Genomic DNA, 19732 nt, shown 5'->3' on the forward strand with positions numbered 1-19732 from the left:
GGGAAAAGAAATTCATGTTTAGTGGCCAAATAAAGTTTCCAAATCTCAGATGTGCAGCCAATGAAATGGGTATCTAAAATAGGAGTACAGTTCTTCCTATGGAAAAAGCAAGCGTCCCAGCTCCATCTTTCTCCCAAGGCAGATGCCTGATCCAGAGAGGAGCTAGGCTGCAGATAAATTGTAGTGAAAACACTACTTTTAGCTTGAAGCTCATTTTTTAGGGTCAGACCTGTCATATTCTCTTTACTTGCAAACAAGTCGAATTTAAAATAGGAGAACCCCAAAAGGGTCTTTCTTGGGAAGGTGCTTGGTTAAAAATGTCTTCTGCATTTCTTTTTACATTTTTAAAAAATAGCCATGACTGTGTCTCTCTTTTGCGTACCATTCATCAATTCCCACTTTTTTTGATGAGTGTAACTACTGCCTTTTACCTCTAGCTGATCCTGGAGCTCACAGTGAAGAAAGATTAACATTAAACCCTGGACAGGAGCAATACCATGAAAACCCCCTCTCCTCTCCAACATCACATTCACACAGAAAAAAGAGTCAAGAAAGTTTGATGAGCAAAAGAAGCTAGCTCTAACCCTTCAAGCCTTGTTTTCCAGAACAAGGATGAACATGCTGTTGGGATCAGTGTGGGAACGCTTTAAAAATGGGCTAGCAACTGAATGTTAAACAATGGCCTTGGCTGTAATAAACTTAACATTTTTATAGTTACCAAAGGTTTGACTCTGAATACAGATGCTTAAAAAATGTTTAACAATTGATGGAATAATTTAATGTTCCTTGAAATAATATTGGGGACAGATGATGCCTTAGTCAACTATTATTTTTGCTTTGGATAAGTTCAGCCTCCTGATATTTAAAAATGTTACGGCTAAGAAGACGTGGGCTGACTGACATGGATATGCCATCTTTCTAGTTGGCTTTAAAACAGTCACTACAAATATCTCACCCGATTAGAAATGAACATTCAAAAAGCAGCTTAAACTTCAATTTTTGGATTAACTGATGAAATTTCCAGAATGTTTTAAAATCTGTTTCAAATTTTCATTGCTCTAATAAGAAATGAGACCACTGATTATTCAGAAACCCTGATGCTGAATTGCAAAAAGTCACACTGCAAAACAGAATAAGTTATTTTATTACAAGATATATAGAACAGAACTGATCTCATTTTTTTTAGCCTAATTTCACAAATATGCAATGCAAGAAGTTTACTAACACAGGGCTCCCAAACCCTATCATGTTATACATAAATGAAACAAACTCAACTTGCAAAATTAGAAACCAGAATATTAAAGTATCTACAATAATTATAAACAGTGCAAAGTATATACCATATCTACAATGCAGTTACTGAGTATCAAAATTTTTTGTGAAGTTACAATGAATGTATCAGAATGTATTCAAAACAGAACCAATCAAAACAAAACTTATTTTTTCTCCTTTTTCAAGAAAAACTGTCGGGCTTCTTCCCAGGCCTGCTCTGGAAATCTGTTACATAGCTCAAGGTAGTCTTGGGAAGTGAAAAATTTTTCTGTGAAAGAGAGAGAGAGAGCATAACGTTAAATTATAGTTTTGGCTGTGTGAAGAAATTAAACTGATTTCAAATTCAAGAAGTTGGTAATTCATTTGGTCAGGCTTAAGAGAAATAATAATAAATCTGGTAAGTTCATTTAAAAAAAGGACAAAAATGGTCAAGATGTCTCTAGTGTATTCAGATAATATTAATTAGGAAAGCATTTTTTAAAATGACTGCTTCTAATTTTGTAATTTAAAACAAGGAATGAGGACAAAATCACTATTTTGCTCCATCCCAAATTACCAGAAAAAGATATCTGTTTATATTTTAATACTAAGTTTTGCACTTATTTTCTTTTAGGCAAAAACCAAACCATGTTTCATTTTCAGGAGCTATGAAACCTAAAGTTAAGGTCAAGATTTTCCTTTCTGTATAACTTGCAATTTTTTCCCTACTTCCTTATTCAGCTTTATATCTAATGACAGAGGAGACAAATGAGAGATGCTCATTTACAAACTTCGGCTGCAAAGTGCCCTATCAGATCGATGAGAGTTGAAGAGCAAAACCACACGTATTCAGTCCCTCAAAGAAGCCAGTCTTCTCCACTCAGGACATCAAGTGTGAGCACTTTCATGGAGGGTTGGGCAAAGTCAGTGCATGAAAGAGGAAACAAACTGACAGCTATGCTCACTCGACAATGGAGGAGCCCCTCAGAGTCACAGCGGACATGGAGTCCAGAACTCCTGGGGGGGCTATCATGCATCAGGCCAGCAGTAATCTGGTTTAAAGCCTCTTTCACTAGAAACGATGGTGCTGTCTCTAGAAGTGCCGAGATCTCACTAAGTGGTCCACAAAGGGTGCCAAGGTGCTGGGGATATCTTCCAGAAAAGGCAAAAGGGGCTGGCGTTTATTTCATGAAAAAATAGGAAAAAGGAGGGCTGCAAGTTTTTTCTCATTTTTCCCAGAATTTGCTGTACTACTGAAAATAAAAACCTTCAAAGATATCTCCAAGTATTCCCACATGGTGAAAATTGGGGTTTTGGGGGCTTCCTGGATAGTGAGAACTTGCAAGGGCTCAGTGGTGAGAAAGGCCTCTTCTGTGGGCACAATGGACAAATGCTGCCTGGTCTGGGCCTTGGGTGCTGGGCAGGAGGCCCCATTACTTGTTTACTTCTTCACTCACCTGGGTCCACAGAACCTGGTTTTTTAAAATGACAAATGTAACCACTTCTGTTGTTGTTTTTTCTTGTCGAAACTTTTCAACACCTGCTTATTCCAAATGACTTTTTGTTTTCTTTGCAAAAGAATCCAACACACACCAAACATAGGCTTCAAGGCTAGGGGCCCCAGAGGGGAGCACAGCTAGGAGATGGAATTTTCAGTGTTTTAAAGAATAAAAAACAAATGGAGAATTGGGAAATTCTAAATCAAGTTTTCCTAACTAGGATATTCTAGAACTAATGCAAAACTGGGGGACACCAAGAAGCTGGTGAAGCAATGCCTTGGCTTTAAAAATTATAATTTATGAAGACAATTACAAAAATACAATTCCAAATAACACTAACATTCAACTCTGATCAGAGGAAAAATATCCCAGCAGGAGAGCATCAGAAAAAGGCTTGTAAATCTTTCAGCCTCTGAACTCTGCTAATTTGATGGCTTTTTCTGCATGTAAAACAAATATTCTCAATAAAAAAGTTCCAGGGCTTTAATTCACCACTGGGGGAATTCCCCCCATTCCCCCAGCTAAGATAGATTGCATCACAGCACTAGACACTGAAGGAAAAGGAAAATCTCCTTACTTGCATCTTTCACTGGGGAAATTTAAACTAATGTTCATTTTCGTAAATATATGTTTTTATCTAATGTTTTCTTAAATAACACTTGTTGACAGCAAAAAGAGGAGATAATTAGTTAGCATTTTGGAAGCTCTTCAGAAAGGCTTTTGTAGAAATCAGATTTTTCTGATTCTCTTCTGGTTTCTTTTTGTCACAGCCAGGGAAAGGCCATGTGTGAAGGAGATGAAGCTACCACAGAGGCTCTCCTTGGAGTCGTCTAGACTTCCTAGGAAGGGTAAAATCCACAATTACTTTTGGTCTTGAAATACATTTGGCCCTGGAAACTCGAGTCCTTGATGCTGAAATAATGGGAAATTATAAATGATGGAGGAAAGGGAATAAACATGTAGATTGATGTCTTTGTTTTCAAGAGACGTACCCCTTGTTTGAGGATACAAATCTTCAGTTTGACCTGGGATTGGTTCGAAGTCCTGGGCAGACAAAAGAAAATTGTTTATATAGTGAGTATAAAACCAGTAAATTTTAATGAAATAAACTGAAAATCCTCATGAAGCAACCAATCTGCAACTCCTTTTGCTTGGGGAGTCTGGAACTGAATACAGAACCTGAGGACATTTATAAATGGAACCCGCATCTGGATTATTACAAAGGAAGACTAAATAATGATAACACTTAGAATTTACTACTATATGTAACTACTTTCATAATAACAATTTCCATCAAATGCTATCTACGTTACACAATTGTAAGAAATCACTGTCTACTATGGCAGCTAGTATCGGGACATGTCTAAAACTTTATTTTGTAAAAATCTTGCCTTTTCCACATTACTTTGTTAGGTTTAGCAGCTTATAGTTTGTAGCCTAATAGACTGTTATGCTGGCTTAGCAGTGAGCAGCTTTGCTTGGGTTTGGAAAAAACCCCACCTATCCTGCAAAAATTCTTCAGTAATTCAGTGACCAAAAATGTTAAATTTCTGTTTTAATGAAACATTATTTTTAATGGTAAACCTGAACATTAATATATGATGAAATGAACAGGATAGAATCCTTAATAGTATATTCTACAGATAATGTGCTGCTACAGATGAAAGTGGTGGTCAAGCCAAACCAGCAAAGTAGTTTATCCCATCCCGCCCTCCTCCCCCTTCCCCTCTTCATCACCGACTCCAGGAGCTAGAAGGGGGCTTAGGAGGAGTCCAGTCCCTACATTTCACAAAGTCAGTGTTAAAGCACCAGGAAATTCCCAGTAACCACACTAGTGTCATAAAGAAGTTTAACTGTTTTTGGAAAATTAATTTCTTTAAAACAAGTACATTTTTAGTGAAGATTAGATAAAAAGGATCCCTCCCACCTTAGTATGTGTAATATCAAATGAAAATACTCCAGTGTGTGGATTTGCTTTTATTTCTCATTTGATATTGCATGGATTTTTGTCAAGAAACTGATGTACTTTCTCAAAACATCTAAAACTTTAAACAATCAGAAAATTTAGTCTGGCCCAGCTACATATTCTGGGACTTTAAAAAAATGATCATAAAAGAGTTTTAAAATTCCTGCTATAGCTCTTTACTTTTTTACATTAAAGTTTTCAAAATTTCACTTTATGAATGACATAAAAGTATTGAAATTTATGTGATAGTTACACTCTCTTATTAACATCCTTATTAGAAAACCACTCCTGAAAAGCCAATGAGTTCTGAAGTGTTTGACTTTTAAAAACTATTTTGGAAAATGAAGTCAAGAATTATAAACATAATAGCTCAGCTGAAAGATTTTCTAAAGCGATTGACCTTTAACTTTGTTTATTCCCTCACCAATGAATTGTGGACTGTAAAAAAATGTCTTTCACAAAGAAAGTGTCATAAATCATTTTTAAAAGTCCCTCTTTTAAAAAGGCATTTACTAATCAGCTATCTACTATCAAACAAGTATCAGAAGTCATTTATATTAGCCAGAGTACGTGACAAAATAAAACAAAACAAAACAAAAAAGCTAATATGTCCTTTCTTTTGTTTAAATACTACAAGCAAAAAGAGGTCTAAAATTTGTTCCTGAGCAAACAGTGGCATTTAATCTTACAGTGGAAAATGTGAACCAAGCTGAAAGATTAACATTTAAAAAAAAGTTTTTCCTTATGCCCTGATGGAAAAACAATCACTGAATTAGGCAGCAAACACTAGCTAAGAGTCAAATTGACTTTCTGTGTCTACTTAGCCGTGTGGCTTTGGATGATGAAAACGCTGCTTTGGCCACATTCACGGTAGGAAGAGGACATTTGTCCAAGTTTGGGATTTTTTTTTAGCCCAACGCAAGAGTTAAGTGGATTCAGAGTCACACCAAAAAGCATCTGCGATCTGGACTTCACATTTCTGGGGCTGTTTTGGCAGCTTAAAGTCAACTACACAGGTCTAGTTCTTTTCTGACTTTTTGTCTAAATTGCATTCTGTACAGCCTGATAAAACATCAACTACAGCACTAATGCAACATGCAACAAGGAAAATGAAAATAACCAGGCAATCTTTAAAAACAGCAGTTATCAGCTGCCCTGAGCTGGGAAGCCTGGCCACTTTGCTAACTTAAGCAAGATCCTCCCTGAGAGCGGCGGCCGGCTGTCCAGATGCTCTGCTAAGCTAGTGATCCTTAGGCTGGCATGGCAGAAAGTTCTCTTCAACAATAAACATAATGCTCTTTTCAGAGGGCTGCTGGGGTATAGATAATGAGCAGTCCCCAAAGGTTTCCTTTTGTTTTGTTACAGAATCAGGTACACAGAAAGTCAGCCACCTAGACCCACATGGAAAAATGGCCTAAATGGAAGTTCCTGTTGGAATGTCTGTACCTGAATGAACGTTGCAAGCAAGACACAACTCATCTCCTGCTCCAGAATGATCTTGTTCTGAGGGTTATTGTAACAAGCAGCGATCAGTGAAGGGAAGAGCACCTTGATGAGCCGAGGATCACTAAAATACTGGAAAGGCAGCTGGCAAAGCTTCTGCAGCACCGTGGGGTGACGGCCGGACTGCACGATGACCTGGGGACAAGGAGAGGAACATGAGCACACCTGAGCAGGACCAGACCAATGAAAACGCCCCACTCCTTTCCCTGAAGGGGGGACAGGCCAATTTCCCAGGGCTCAGGCAAGCGCTTGCTTGCTCGCTTGCTCGCTTGCATGCATGAGCTCCCTGGCTGTGCCAGGGCTAGAGGGGCAAATCGGGAGAGAGCCAGAGGCTTCCTGCAGAATGATCCAGGATAAACATTTACCCAGACAGAGCAACCAGGCCCCCTCCCGCCTCCTGGACTGCTGACTCTTCTCTAGCAACCTCTGGGATACAGGGAACACAACTTCTACTAGACATTTCATTCAGAGGCTGAAAAGAAAGGCTGATTGTGAGTTCCTCAGCCACAGTTTCTCCAAGTAGGGACCCGGAAAGATCCTCCCCTCCATCTTCCTTATCTTAGTTTTTATCACTGTCATTGAGTCTAAAAGGAGAATTGTTTAGATAAATGGGACTGTTGTCTTGAAGTAGGCTAGGTTTACAGCTGTGTACATCTTAAGACATGAAGCAATTAATGGGCTTGCTGGGGAACCCTCTTAATTTACTCACCAGTCCTACAAAGTCTCCACGATAAACTAAGACATGTCAAAATCAGATCTGTTTCAAGTAACCTTGATTAGACAATTAGAATATGAAAGGGTTGGGTGACCCACAGTTGGCTTCTCAGTAGAGAAGGAAGCTTCTCGAAGGTTAGGGACACTGTAAAACCTAAGGTCATGACTGTAAATTGTACTTGGAAAAACACAATTTTACAGGTACACACCCAGACAGGACTGCATTCAAATGAAAACCAGAAGGAGAGAATGAAGCAGTGGAGGCTGGAGGAACATAAATTACCGGGATTTACAAGTTTTTAAAGTACTTTTAACAATACACTAAGAACACACTCTCCGTTGATAATGCAGTTTCGTTTAAGAACAAGATCAACAAAGTAATAGTTCACATTTTTTAGTTCAATAGCCAAAATGACATCAAAAACCCTTCAGAGGATGTTGATAGGGACTTGCTAATACCCACAAATCCGAGAGGAATTTTAAATACTCTTACTCTGTGACCGTCTAGCTCTTAGCCAGGTAGGGCCATTTCTGATGGTAAATGATAAAAATGTGATTTTGTTATTGATTTTAATAAAGCATTTACCTAAGTCTATAACTTAATTATTAGCTACACAAAATGTAACCCATCCAAACAGACACTATTTGGGATCTGAAATGAAAGAATGATTAAAAGTCTTTCCCACCATGGGAAAAAAATTAAGACCAACTTTTCCCTTTGTAACTTCATTCAGCATTTATTGAGCAAGGTCCTGAACTGGATAACAACAATTGACATTAAGGTATATGAATACATAGATATAGATATACGGATATAGATGAAAAGCTGGATAATTTCAACCGATCCCAAACAACAACCTCTTTTGTTAAAAGATATTTTTTGAAGGCTTATTAATTGCAAAGTTCTAATTCAGGGTGACCTAGCTAGCACACACTAGTGCTAGTGCTCACCACTGGTAAAGCTTACCCTGAGGAAGTCACAAGACCAGGAGGTGGTTTTGAACTTTACTAAACTTGTACTGTTTTTTAAATTTCATTTTTTAAATTTATTTTTTCTCAGATATAAAAACAATTTTTAACATTCATTAAAAATTTTTGAATTTCAAATTCTCTCCCCCCTCCTTGAGAAGGCAAGCAATTTGATATTGGTTGTATATGTGCAGTCAAGCAAAACATTTTCATATTAGCCATGTTACTAAAGAAAACAAAGACCAAAAAAAAAACCGCAAACCAAACCAAACGAAAATAAAGTAAAAAGAAGTATACTTTAATCTTTCAGATTTGTTCAGTTCTTTTTCTGGAAGTGGTCAGCATTTTTCATCAGGAGCCTAATACAACTGGCTTGTAGTTGTCTTGAATCATTATATTGGTGAGAATAGCTAAGTCATTCACAGTTTATCATCATATAATACATATCGCTGTCACTTGTGTGCAATGTTCTCTTCACTTTGCATCAGTTCACATAAGTCTTCCCAGGCTTTTCTGAAACCATCCTTCTCATCATTTCTTATAGCACAATAATACTCCATCACAATCACATAACTATAATTTTGTACTTGTATTCTTAAGAATGCTGACATAGAATTAACTTGGTAAACCTAAGGATACCATGGACTTTTTACTCAGATGAAATGAATCTTTGATTACGTTCACATCTCAAGACTCACTGCAAGGCCACAGTCAGGAAATGCTGGGTGTTTACTCACTCTAAGTCTCGTGAACAGAACATAAGGGAGTAGTTTAATCTTGTCCACTTGGTTTCTAAGAGGGTGAGCAGGTCTAACCATATCAGCACATTACAACTTGCAATATATGATAGGCAAAAGGTCTCCTAAGTGGCGGTCACATCTTTCTCCTGTGGCTGGAGGTTCTGACTGGCTCCAGAAGGGGTTTCATCAGCCTCAACAGAGAAGCCCCCAGGTTGCCAACGGGCCTGGAGAGCAGCCAATTTGTTGTGTGAAAGCTGCTTGCTTCAACTCCTCTGGGTGACAGACAACAGGGCACAGAGGGCTTGACTTGTAAGACACTGAGCTCAGAGGGCAGACTGTATGGACTTGAATAATGTGGCAGAGCCACAGACTGGCAGGAATGAATAGAAATGATGATGATAATTCACAATTCTACAAAGCTTTAAAACTGAAAAACATTTCCTTCAAAACAAGTTCCTGAGGTAGATGGTACAAAGATTGCCATTCCCATTTTATAAAGGAGGAAACAAAGGTAGAGAAAGCTGAAGTGACTTCCTCCAGGCCACAGGGCTAGCAAGAGCTGAGAGGTGGGACTCAAAGCCAGGCTGTTGGATTTGCTGCCTGTCTCTCTTTCCACAAGTCCCTGCTGCTTCTCTGACTAGCAGGCCCAAGCTGGCAGAGATCTCTTCCCTCTGGAGGTGGGAAGGGGAAAGGATTAGGGATGGCTGGGAAAACAGATTTTACTGGGCTGAATCAAAAGCCTTATTGAGTTGCCTGGGGCCTTGGCCATTGTCTTAAGGGAACCACCTGGGAATCCCTGGACAGTTTATCAGATACATACGTTTATTTCTGGGAAACAAAAGGGAAGAATAATTATTTCCTTGTTTAGCTCATGCTTTCTGTAGTTAGCAGACATCCATACTGGGTCTCAAGGAGTTTCCTATCTACAGAGTCAATCTCTCTCATAGGTACTTTTGTTAATACACTGACATTGTTTATTTGAAGTTTTGATGAAATCTAAACAATTAAAAGTTTATAGCTCAGAGCTAGTCTCTGCTGCTGTCTCCATCTGTGCCCAACCCCCATAGTTGGCAAGCTGATCTGATAATTCTCTGAAGCCCTCCTATGGACCCTCAGTCTATAACTGCATTTCTTATAATTTAGGAATTCCAGCAAACTATATGCTTCAGGGGTAGTCCATGCTCCTGGAGAATGAACACAAACCATGGGGTGGAAACAGGAGCATTTCTTTAAGGGATAGAGAATGGCTTGGGTAATATTAATGATAGGACATGCGAACTTTAAAATACACTTTCCACTTTTGGATCATGAAGTATCAAAAGTGCAAAAGGAAGACAGGACCAGAGATAAGGGACCTTGGAGATTACTGAGTGTAATTTTTCTAATTTTAACATTGGGGTAACTGAGGCCCAGAGAGAAGTGACTTGTCCAAGGTCACAAAAGTAGGAGGCAGCCCAATCAGATTTGGAACTCAGGTCCAATCCTTCATCCTCCTATTGAGGATGTTTCAGCACACAACCTGAAGGCGCTGAGGAGGTAATGGTAGGTTCCTAGTATAAACAAGCCAAAGCATGAACAAAGCAGCTGGTAGGGGTGTCAAACTCACACCAGCAAAGCAGACCACAAAATTCCAGAGGGCACCAAACCAGGTTAAAAGGTAACTGGGAAATGTTTGACAAAATCAATAAAAATACAACAAAAGTTAGATAATGTTAATCTGCAGTTTTCTAAGTCTCCCAGATCTGCTTCTGTTTGAGTTTGCTATCAAAGTTGTATGTACTAGCTGATAGAAGGATGGCTAGGTACCCAGGTAAGTATCATCATAAACACTATCACCACCAAACACAGTGAGTACCTGAATGAAGGAAGCAGTCTGGAGAGCTCCCCCAGCTAGGGGCATTCTGGTTCTCTTTACCAGCTTTCCTTCTGTCCCAGGCTCTGCTCCTGACTCTCCAGAATCCTTTCTCCTTCATGTCTTCCTTCCAACTCACTCTGACCTACTGTCTTCCCTTTTGGGGGCTTCTATTTTCATTCTCACCCAACACTTAGCACACAGTAAGTACTTCATAAGTGTTGGCTCATTTGTTGACACTAGTACATCAACCTACCTCACCCGCCACCACAAGACCCAAGCACAGCCACAGTTAGAAAAGATTCAGTACTAAGGGCTAAGATGCTTTGAAGCAAGCTAAGGCTCTTAGCACTGCCCTTGGGCTAGAGGCCTCCCCCTGAAAAATGTGTAGTTGCCAATATTACAATGTCTTTTTGTCCAGTGTCTTCTGGGAAATCTCAGTACACACATGTATCCATGTAAGAAAGTGGAGCTGCAAATATAATCTAATAACTGACAAGCAATAGGATAGATCATTGTAGGGTCCTTCGCATGAAAGCCATGGTGGTGGCCTGCCTGACTGCCTGCGAGGTCAAGGCTTCCAGCCCTGGCTCTGCTGCTCGTCCTAGTGACCTTGGCTACCTTCTGGGTCTCAGATTTCTTGTGTGTAAAACAGGGAATAAAATTTTAGGAAATAAAATCAAGACACAAGGTAGAGAGCTTAGAAAGCCTTAAGAGGGGGCAAAGAAGTCTTCAAGAGGGAAGACCAGGATTAGGCAAGGAGATTCTAACTCGACAAAGGGATTTGTGCTCCCTTGGTCTGTACTCCCCTTTCAAATTTCGTTTTTATCCCCTTGCTTCACTGATCGATTGATGACATTCCTTAATTTGGGAACACAAGCATTTCTGGGTTGAATCAAGGAATGTCAGAGCTAGAAAAGAGTTTAGAAATTATCTTGTCCAAACTCTTCCTTGACAGGATGACACTGGGGTTCGAAAGGAGAAGTGTCCTAGTAAAGGTGACACAACACAGCTATTCCCAGCACTCAGAGCCTTCCTTATGGGAGCCACAAGAATCTTGTTCAGCCAATTCAGCCACACCTGACCCCACCACTACCCCTCTCCTGTCTTTGCTTAGGACTGGGAGATGCCCCCGGTACAAAATTGGTGGTGTCACTGTGTATTTAATGACCAAAGAGCCACACAAACCTGCCGCCAATAGCAGAAAACAGACCTGAGGTAAATCACCCCTTGATACAACAATATAGCCTGTGGGAGTAGAGCCCATAATGTCACAGAACTGCTGCTAGCCATTCTTGGCTCTGTAAGCACAGAAAGAAAGTGTGCAAACAACTGGAGGAGGAGGAGGGGTGATGAGAAAGGAAATGCATTTTGACAGCTGTGAAGAGACAATTCCCAAGTGGTAGTTGTCCAAAAAGTACAGGTAAAGTGATTTCAGAACAAACAGAGGCTCAGATGAGGGAAGTGACAGGCACCTCTCCTCTCCTGGGAACAGGAGCCAGAAGGGTTTGCTGCCATTTCAACAGCGTTGGTTCTAACATGAGTAGGATACTGGCTAGCCTGTAAGTTTTGGTCTCATTCTCTCAGGGTCAGGTAGTCCCTATTAATCCTCAAAGTTTTAGGGTACTCATAGAGGGGTGGGGAGTATCTTTTTTTTCTGACAATACTTGCTCAACCCTCTACTGGTTAAGGTATCAGTGACGAGCATTTCCAGTTTCATTTAACCATATAATAAGAGGTTAGCTTTCACAAAGGGATATTTACTTCAGAGATGTAGCAAGATCAAATGTGTAAACATTTACCCTCCCCCCAACAACACAAGGGCATACTCTCCCCTATATCACCTCAATCTCTGGGAGTAGCAGACTCAGTATTGTCCCACCAAATTCATGTTCAGGTGAAGCAGGCCTGCCAGATGACTGTTTGTTACAGTTATCACTGATCTAGGGTCCCAAGGGGAACTCCCAAAAGTCAATCCTTGCTCCCCACAGCATCAATGCTGTGTTGGTTGTTAAAGCTGGACTATGGAATGACAGGATGCCAAGGGACCCCCTTAACCTTTAGAACTCACAAGGTCATAGGTTCTAACTCCATTCACTGGTTGCCAAACTCCATCACAAGCATTAAGAAAATAGTCACGACTGATAGAGCTATTATCCTGTGGGATAATCAAAGAGCCTCTTTGACATGTGGTTAGTAGAGCAGAATGAGAAATTAAATGAATTACAGAAACAGACAGTGAAACTAGAAAAGTGGAAGCCCTCAAATTTACCCCTCTCGGACCTAGATAAATCTAGCCAAGAAATAAACAAGAAAGAAGTTAAAGATAGAAAAATTAGATATGACAGACTTCTAGAGCATAATGAATGAGAATAGAAAGGAACACCCCTATTTTCAGCTGTGCATAGCAACTTCAAAAAAACTGATAATGTATTAGGGCATAAAAACCTCAAACAAATGGAAAAAAGAAGCAGAAATATTAAATGTGCTTTTCCTGACCATAATGCAATATAAATTACATCCAATAAGGGCTTTTGAAGCACAGATTAACAATTAATTGGGATGCCAAAGCAGTATTTGTAAATGAACACATTAGTAAAAGCAGGAAAGAACAGATCAGCAAACTGGAATGCAACTTTAAAAACTAGAAAAATAATAAATTAAAATAGAAATCCTGAATATCGATACGTAGACAAACTGAAAGTAAAAAATAAAACACTGAACTTGTTTGGTTAAAAAAACAAACAAAACCCCTCAAATAGCAACGACAAAATAGATAAACCATTGGCTAATCTGATTTTTTTTTTAAAAAAAGGAAGCTGAAAATCAAATTAATTATCAAAAATGAAATTAGCAATAAAAAAAATGAAGAAAGTGAATTTACAAATCAATGAAGAGGAAATGAAAGAAATTATTGGGGGCTATTTTTCCCAAATATAAGCCTATAATTTAAATGAAATGGATGAATAGTGACAAAAATACAAACTATCCAGACTAACAGAACAGGAGATAGAACACTTAAGTAACCTTATTGTAGAAAAAGAAATCGAATAAGCCATCAGTGAACTCTCTGAGAAGGAAAAAAGAACAATCTTTGATGCCTGTGCTTTAACCTTTTCAAAGTGCCTTTACATCCATTTTTGGGAGTATAGCACAGGCTCTGAAGCTACTATCTCAAAACTGTATTGTCACTGACAGACTGGGTAGTCAGAGGGGAGCTGGCTAAACCTTCCCTCAGGGTTCTTGGGGCAACGGCGAAGGGTTGGAGCTGTCTTTCTAATGTTATTGTTCCGACCAGTGTGATTTTCCCATTGATTATCAGGTGCTATCAATTAGCCAGTCAGACTTAATTAGCTTTTAGAAATGAGTATTTACTACAGTGGTATAATAAGAACATTGGTTATTGGTACAAAATATCCTCTCAAACCAGACACTCTTCCAAAAGTATGTACTGAGTCCAGAGGAAAGTGGGCTTAATTTTTGGAGAGTACATATGGCAAAGGTGTAACACTTAGCTCTGGTTTCTGCTGGCACTTTTCTATCTTTTGTGAGGGTAGAAGCTAAAAAAAAAATTTGTCTTCCATACCCTCAGGTAGGGTACAGCTTTCAGCTGGCCTCCTCATGGAGTCCTGAAGCTGCTTTTTCCTCAGTGAGTGTAGTCTGCCCTCGGCTCCTGGTTCAGATACTCCAGTCACTCATGGTGATGCTGCTATGTTATAAGGACACTGCTAGGATGCCCGTGGGAAGTCTAAAATCTTTAAACTTGTCACAGTTCACAGTGTTATCCTCTGGTCGGGGGTGAGGGAGAAGACAGAGTTCCTCTGCTTGTCAGAGTTTTGTTTAAAGCCTCTTCATGTGAGCTCTGGCCATGGATGGACAGACGGTAGAATACTAGATTCAAAACTGATTTGCTCTTTATCCAAGATCAGAGGACATGACTAAGTTTCTTTAGTCATCTCAGTACACTTCTTGGGTAGCATCATTCCTTTTATCTAGTGACTTTCAATCTTTTCAAATTGATCAAGGACTTCTTTGTTCTTAGATTAATGCCCTTGATTGATTGATTCAACTGAGGCATTTTCATGTAATAAAGATATCTGTGCTAAAGTGTCTTTTAGTTACTTTAAGTGATTGAACCAATCTCTCCCCTTATACAAGTAATCCTCACTACAACTCTGTAATGTATGTTGGGCAACATTGTTTCTAGAGTGTGGAGGTGGTGTCCAAAATCATACAGTCAGGTAGTAACAGACCAAGGATTCAAACCCAAGATCTTCTGATTTCTAAGAATGTTCTAGTACATTAGGCTACCTCATCAAGGTTGCAGTTACTCTCATAGTGAAATATTTGGATCTGATATGTCAGGTTAATTATAACTTTGTAAAAAGACAAAAAGCTTTGTAACTCATTTTATTAGTAGCCCAGAGTTATGTTACCAAATCCAACTTGTGCTATTTCTTCCCTTGGAATCTTTGGCTCTTGGAATTTTTTCTTTGTTTCCATCAGAAAGCTTTACTGCTTAGTCTCTTATGCTTTAAGTTCTTCTTTTGTTCCTTCATAATACTCTGTCTCTCATTCCAAAGGATTTTAATTCTAAATAAAGGATGTTCCAAATACCTCTCAAACCCATCTGACCTATAAGAGGTGATACTAGTCTCTAAACTTTTTTGATTGTACACCTCATCAGTAAAAAATTTTTGAGCACACCACCAACATATGCACATTTATTTATAAACTATATACATATACTATTATACAAATGAATTATACATTATAAAATAGATGCAAAAAATGATTTGTGAAAAGATGAGACAAAAAGTAAACAATGTTTTACAAATATTCTTTAAAAGTTCACTCACCAACACAAGGTAGAAACCTTGTGTTCTTATTACATTAAGCTTATTATTAATTTTTTGTGTGTGAGTGAATGCAATGAGTGCTTCATCATTCAAACAAATCTTGGTTGGAAATTTTGGGACACCTTGTGATTTGAAGGTCTAGGGCTAAGTCAAGTTTATTTCTATTGCTGGTTTTGATAGCTGTCCTAGCTGACCTCCCACAAACATAAAGATTCACATAGGAGAAGGCCAGCTCTGGTTGCCCTGAAAAAATCACGAAGTTAATTTTTCAGTACCATCTAACAATTATACAAAGGTTTTTGTTTAAATTTGGCTAATACATTTCTATCTTCCTTCTCTGTCAATTAGTTGTTCTGACAAATTAGTCAAAATATGTTGCATTTTTACATTTTAAATAGTTTCTAAATTTACTTGTCTACATGTTAAATATTAATAAAGCTAATTTTTTCCTTTTTTTAAAGATAAAAAATATAAACCTTAGTTCTAATATATTCTTCCCATATTCTGGGGGATTGTCTTGTGTTCCCACTTTGGACTAGGTGATTTTTTGAGATCCTATGGTCCTATGAAATCCCTTAATCCTCTGCTCTATTATATACTATTCCTTGGAAGTTTTATACTTTTAACAAAACTAAAAGTGGGATTTTTAGGGCAAATATCATCTTGATATGTAAACACAAACTCCCCATCAAAATCCCACCCAAACCAGAGTTCATTTTGTAAAAAATATTTTTGATGTCCTTTTAGTTTTCTTTTGTTAAAAAAAAATAGAATCTTTGCTGACATCAATCATGCCTTTTAAGTAGGTTACATAAAGGGGAGAGGACAACTTTATATTCTGAAGTTTTTTATTAAATGTTCATGTTATAAAAATCAAATTTGGGCTTTATGGAAGAACTATTTAGAGAATACGAGATTCAGAAATAATATTGATATTACTATAATGATATCACTATCATTAAAATACCTTAATATTTTAAAAGTTTCTGTTTATTTGCATTTTGTCTGCCTTGAGAAGGTGGTGTACATGTCATTTTAGGGATTGGTTACAGTAAGCTTCTAAAATTCGTGGTAGAATTTCTGGGTAACTAAATAAATAGCAAATTCACTAACAACCTTTCAAGATAGTCTGTTGTACTCCATTATACAGTTCAGGAAACCGAGGCTTAGAGACAAGCAACTCACCCACAGGCACAGAACTAACACCTGTCAGTGCTGGGACTCAAACCTGTGCCTTTAAACTCCAAGCCCAATGTACGTCTCAGGAATGGGACATACATAAAGTGAAGGAGTGGTTGGAAAGAAATGATTTATTTGGCTCCTTCGCTTATATTTCTGAAGTTCTTGTGAATACAAAGACATTCTCTGTGGCCAGATTTGTGACAAAAAGTAAATGTAAACACAACAGAACAAGCTCCACAGATTTTCTTCTGAAGAATGGAAAAAGTGGTCAGAGTGCGCCTTCTAGAACTTCTCAAAGGTGACAGCATAGCTTCTAAGAGCAGCCCCATTTGTGACGCTGGCCAGCTAGCTCCCTGCAAAGACTACCTATGTTATTTCACAGCATCGAATACACATGTCCTAACCCTATTCTGGCCCACCTTCTATTAGCAGCATGCATATAGTTCTTGGCCTAGGACAGTCTTTTCAGGATGATATCTTTCCAACTCCAAAACTCTTGTGTGGGGGCATAGAAAGAACAGGACTAATAGATCCTGAGCATCATCTTCCTTGTCTTCTGTCCTCTACTTCAGATGCCCAGCTACACCCGGACACATCCCATGTTGTTTTTATGGAGCCCCCTGAATAATTCTATGACTATTCTATTAAATCATAAAAATATAATAGTAGCCAAATCTTTTTGTAGTTCCAGTTTATTGCTTTCTCAAGTGAAATAAATGGTTTCTCAGATTTCTCTTGCTTTCATCTCTCTGCATTAAATATAGTAGGATGAGGTTCCAATTAGGGTCCATTAAATGTTCAAACTGATTCATGAGTCATTTTAAAGTTTCTTTTCCTAACCATGTATACACATGTGTCTGTTTGTCTGTCTGTCTGCGGCACTATTGGGTTAACAGTGACCCCTACAGAGAGGACTTCTGTCTGGTGTTTGCTTTCTCTCTGACTCCACCAGTTAATAGTTGGGAGGGGGTTTCTTTAAGTATTATCATCTGTTTGTCACCTGCTAGGTAAACTAGCTGAAAGAACAGTCAGCACATGTGGGAAAGGAGGAGATGGGTAATGGAAAGCTGGCAGCTAGCAGACATTTATCCCACAGGCAACAAACAAATCCATACTAGCTTTGGAGGAATTGGAAAATATCAAAGGCTTTCAAGATGTCCCTATATTAGTTTTCCTTTTACAGTGTGGAAGCATCTTATTACTTTTGTGGATGGCTCTGTCTGAAAATGGCAATGACAGGGCCCCTTCTAAGGAATGTTGGATGGTTTTGTCCCAAGAATTCATAATGCTTTGTCTCTTACCCTTTGTAGTCTCTATATACAAATAGGTACAGAGCAGGGACAGTCTCCTAGCTTCTCACAGATGCAGTAACTGAGGCTCATAGAGTTCAAATGACTTATTTAGGGTAACATAATGCTCCAGAGCTGGCCTATCATCATAGTTTTTTCCATTAGAATACATTAATCCCACAGGCCTTAAAAGGGAAGCAGTCCAAGAATTCACAAAAGCTAATGGTAAACAAGTACCTTTTGCCTTAATTTTGCAGTCAAAGCATCATGAGAGGCCCTGCGTCGACTTTCTTTTACTCTAGATGCCGAAGACAGCTGACACACAAACAGGAAGATTTAAAAATGCAATTGATTTGAACTGATTCATAAAAACAACTTCCAATGTACGGTGTCCCTTTTACTCTAAAGATTAATAAAATAAAGCATTCTTTAAGGTGACATAGAGCAGAGACCATGATGTGGCATGGTAGAAAGACCACAATATATTATTTTAAGCTTCATTTTAACCCCATGGTACTTTAAACATGCTCATCCTTCTCTGAATGAACATTCCTAGGCAATAAAGGAAACTAGCCCCCAAATTGGCCTGAAGTCCAAAGGGCTTTGCTGCATTCTGCACTCAGGAGGCGAGAGGAGTTGATGGACATGGGATTCAAGTGGCACCAGATCCAGGTTCTAGGTCTAACTCAGATATTAAATTGTTATAGGAGCAAATCATCTCCCTTCTTTGGGTCCATTTCTTTATCTAGAAAATCAGGGGATTGAATCTTGCAATATCTAGGGTTCCTTCTGACTACAGCATGCTAAAAGCCTGTAATGGTGACTTCATATCTGTACTGGATTTTGTGACTTCTCAGTGGGTGGGGGAAAGAGTTAAGGGTATTAAGAGAATCTGGAACTGAAAATAAAATAAAATAAAATAGAAAATCTTTTAAGATGCAAAACCAATTAACCAAATGAATGAATGAATGAATACATATATAAAATTGTGTTGCTTCAAAGAAAATAAAGACTATGATTTTCTGTTGGTGGACTATGCTTTACATAGCATTGGTGTTTCTGTAAAGTTGTATATAGATTTTTGAAGAGTATACCAAATCATATTGTTCAATTTCCTCAAGGAGCTCACTATTTAAAGGTAAAGAGGAATGCAGGGGGTGAATTCTTCTGTAAAGCAAAGAGCTAATGGACGATTAATAAACTTTCTAGTTTGATTTTCCATATATCAATTTTCCTTCAAGTATGGACATACATGCATTAAAAATAATTTTCCTTTTTTAACCTATGATAATCCAGGTCATAAGGCCACTGATGATTTTTACTAAGTTTGAAAGTTAACTATCCAGTAATAACAAATCTCATCTAAAAGGGCTCACATACGTGTGCATCCTGATTCTTGAGTTTGCCAGACATTCTCTGGCTGTTATAATCACTTCAATCAAAGCAAAATTAGGAAGTTCTTTCTATAACTGGGTTCTAAGAAAGTCAAAAATCACAAAACCCAGAGAAACAGGTTTGAAAGCAACTGATCTCCTTCTCTTACATTTTCAGCCCCAGATTTAGTTAAGGAACTTTGCCAAACCCAGTAAAATGTTTTAAGGTTGCTATATTCAAGGTGGTGATAATCTCTTCTGCAACAGCACTCCTAGAAAGAGCTGTTCCTAATGACTCATGGTTGTACTTTGGATTACCAGATTCAATCCAACAAACATTTACAAAGTGCCTAATTACCTTAGTGAGAGAGGTAGTGCAAGTGTTACCAGACCGATTTTACAGATAAAAAATCTGAGGTTCAAAGGTTAAATGGCTTGCCTGGGTCCCAAGGCTAGAAAGTGAAACCAGGTATCTTGACTTCAAGGGCAATGCTGTCTCCTGGATCCACACTGCCACATATTCCCTGCCCTCAAA

General features: G+C 38.5%; 1 protein-coding gene across 4 annotated transcripts in view; it reads right to left on the minus strand.

Annotated features, from left to right (window-relative positions):
• Positions 1–1125: 1125 nt before the first annotated feature.
• SCAPER (S-phase cyclin A associated protein in the ER) overlaps positions 1126–19732 on the minus strand; it is a 406759-nt gene continuing 388152 nt past the window's right edge. For all 4 annotated transcript variants that reach the window (XM_072628639.1, XM_072628640.1, XM_072628637.1 and 1 more), the window contains 3 exons: positions 6163–6354; positions 3743–3794; positions 1126–1540 (listed from right to left, as the gene is read on the minus strand). In XM_072628639.1, coding sequence (XP_072484740.1) covers positions 1437–1540; positions 3743–3794; positions 6163–6354 — 348 coding nt within the window. In that variant the 3' untranslated portion in view covers positions 1126–1436. The remainder of the gene's footprint in view (positions 1541–3742; positions 3795–6162; positions 6355–19732) is intronic.

Source organism: Notamacropus eugenii, chromosome 1 (assembly GCF_028372415.1).
Source record: "Notamacropus eugenii isolate mMacEug1 chromosome 1, mMacEug1.pri_v2, whole genome shotgun sequence".
NCBI lineage: Eukaryota > Metazoa > Chordata > Mammalia > Diprotodontia > Macropodidae > Notamacropus > Notamacropus eugenii.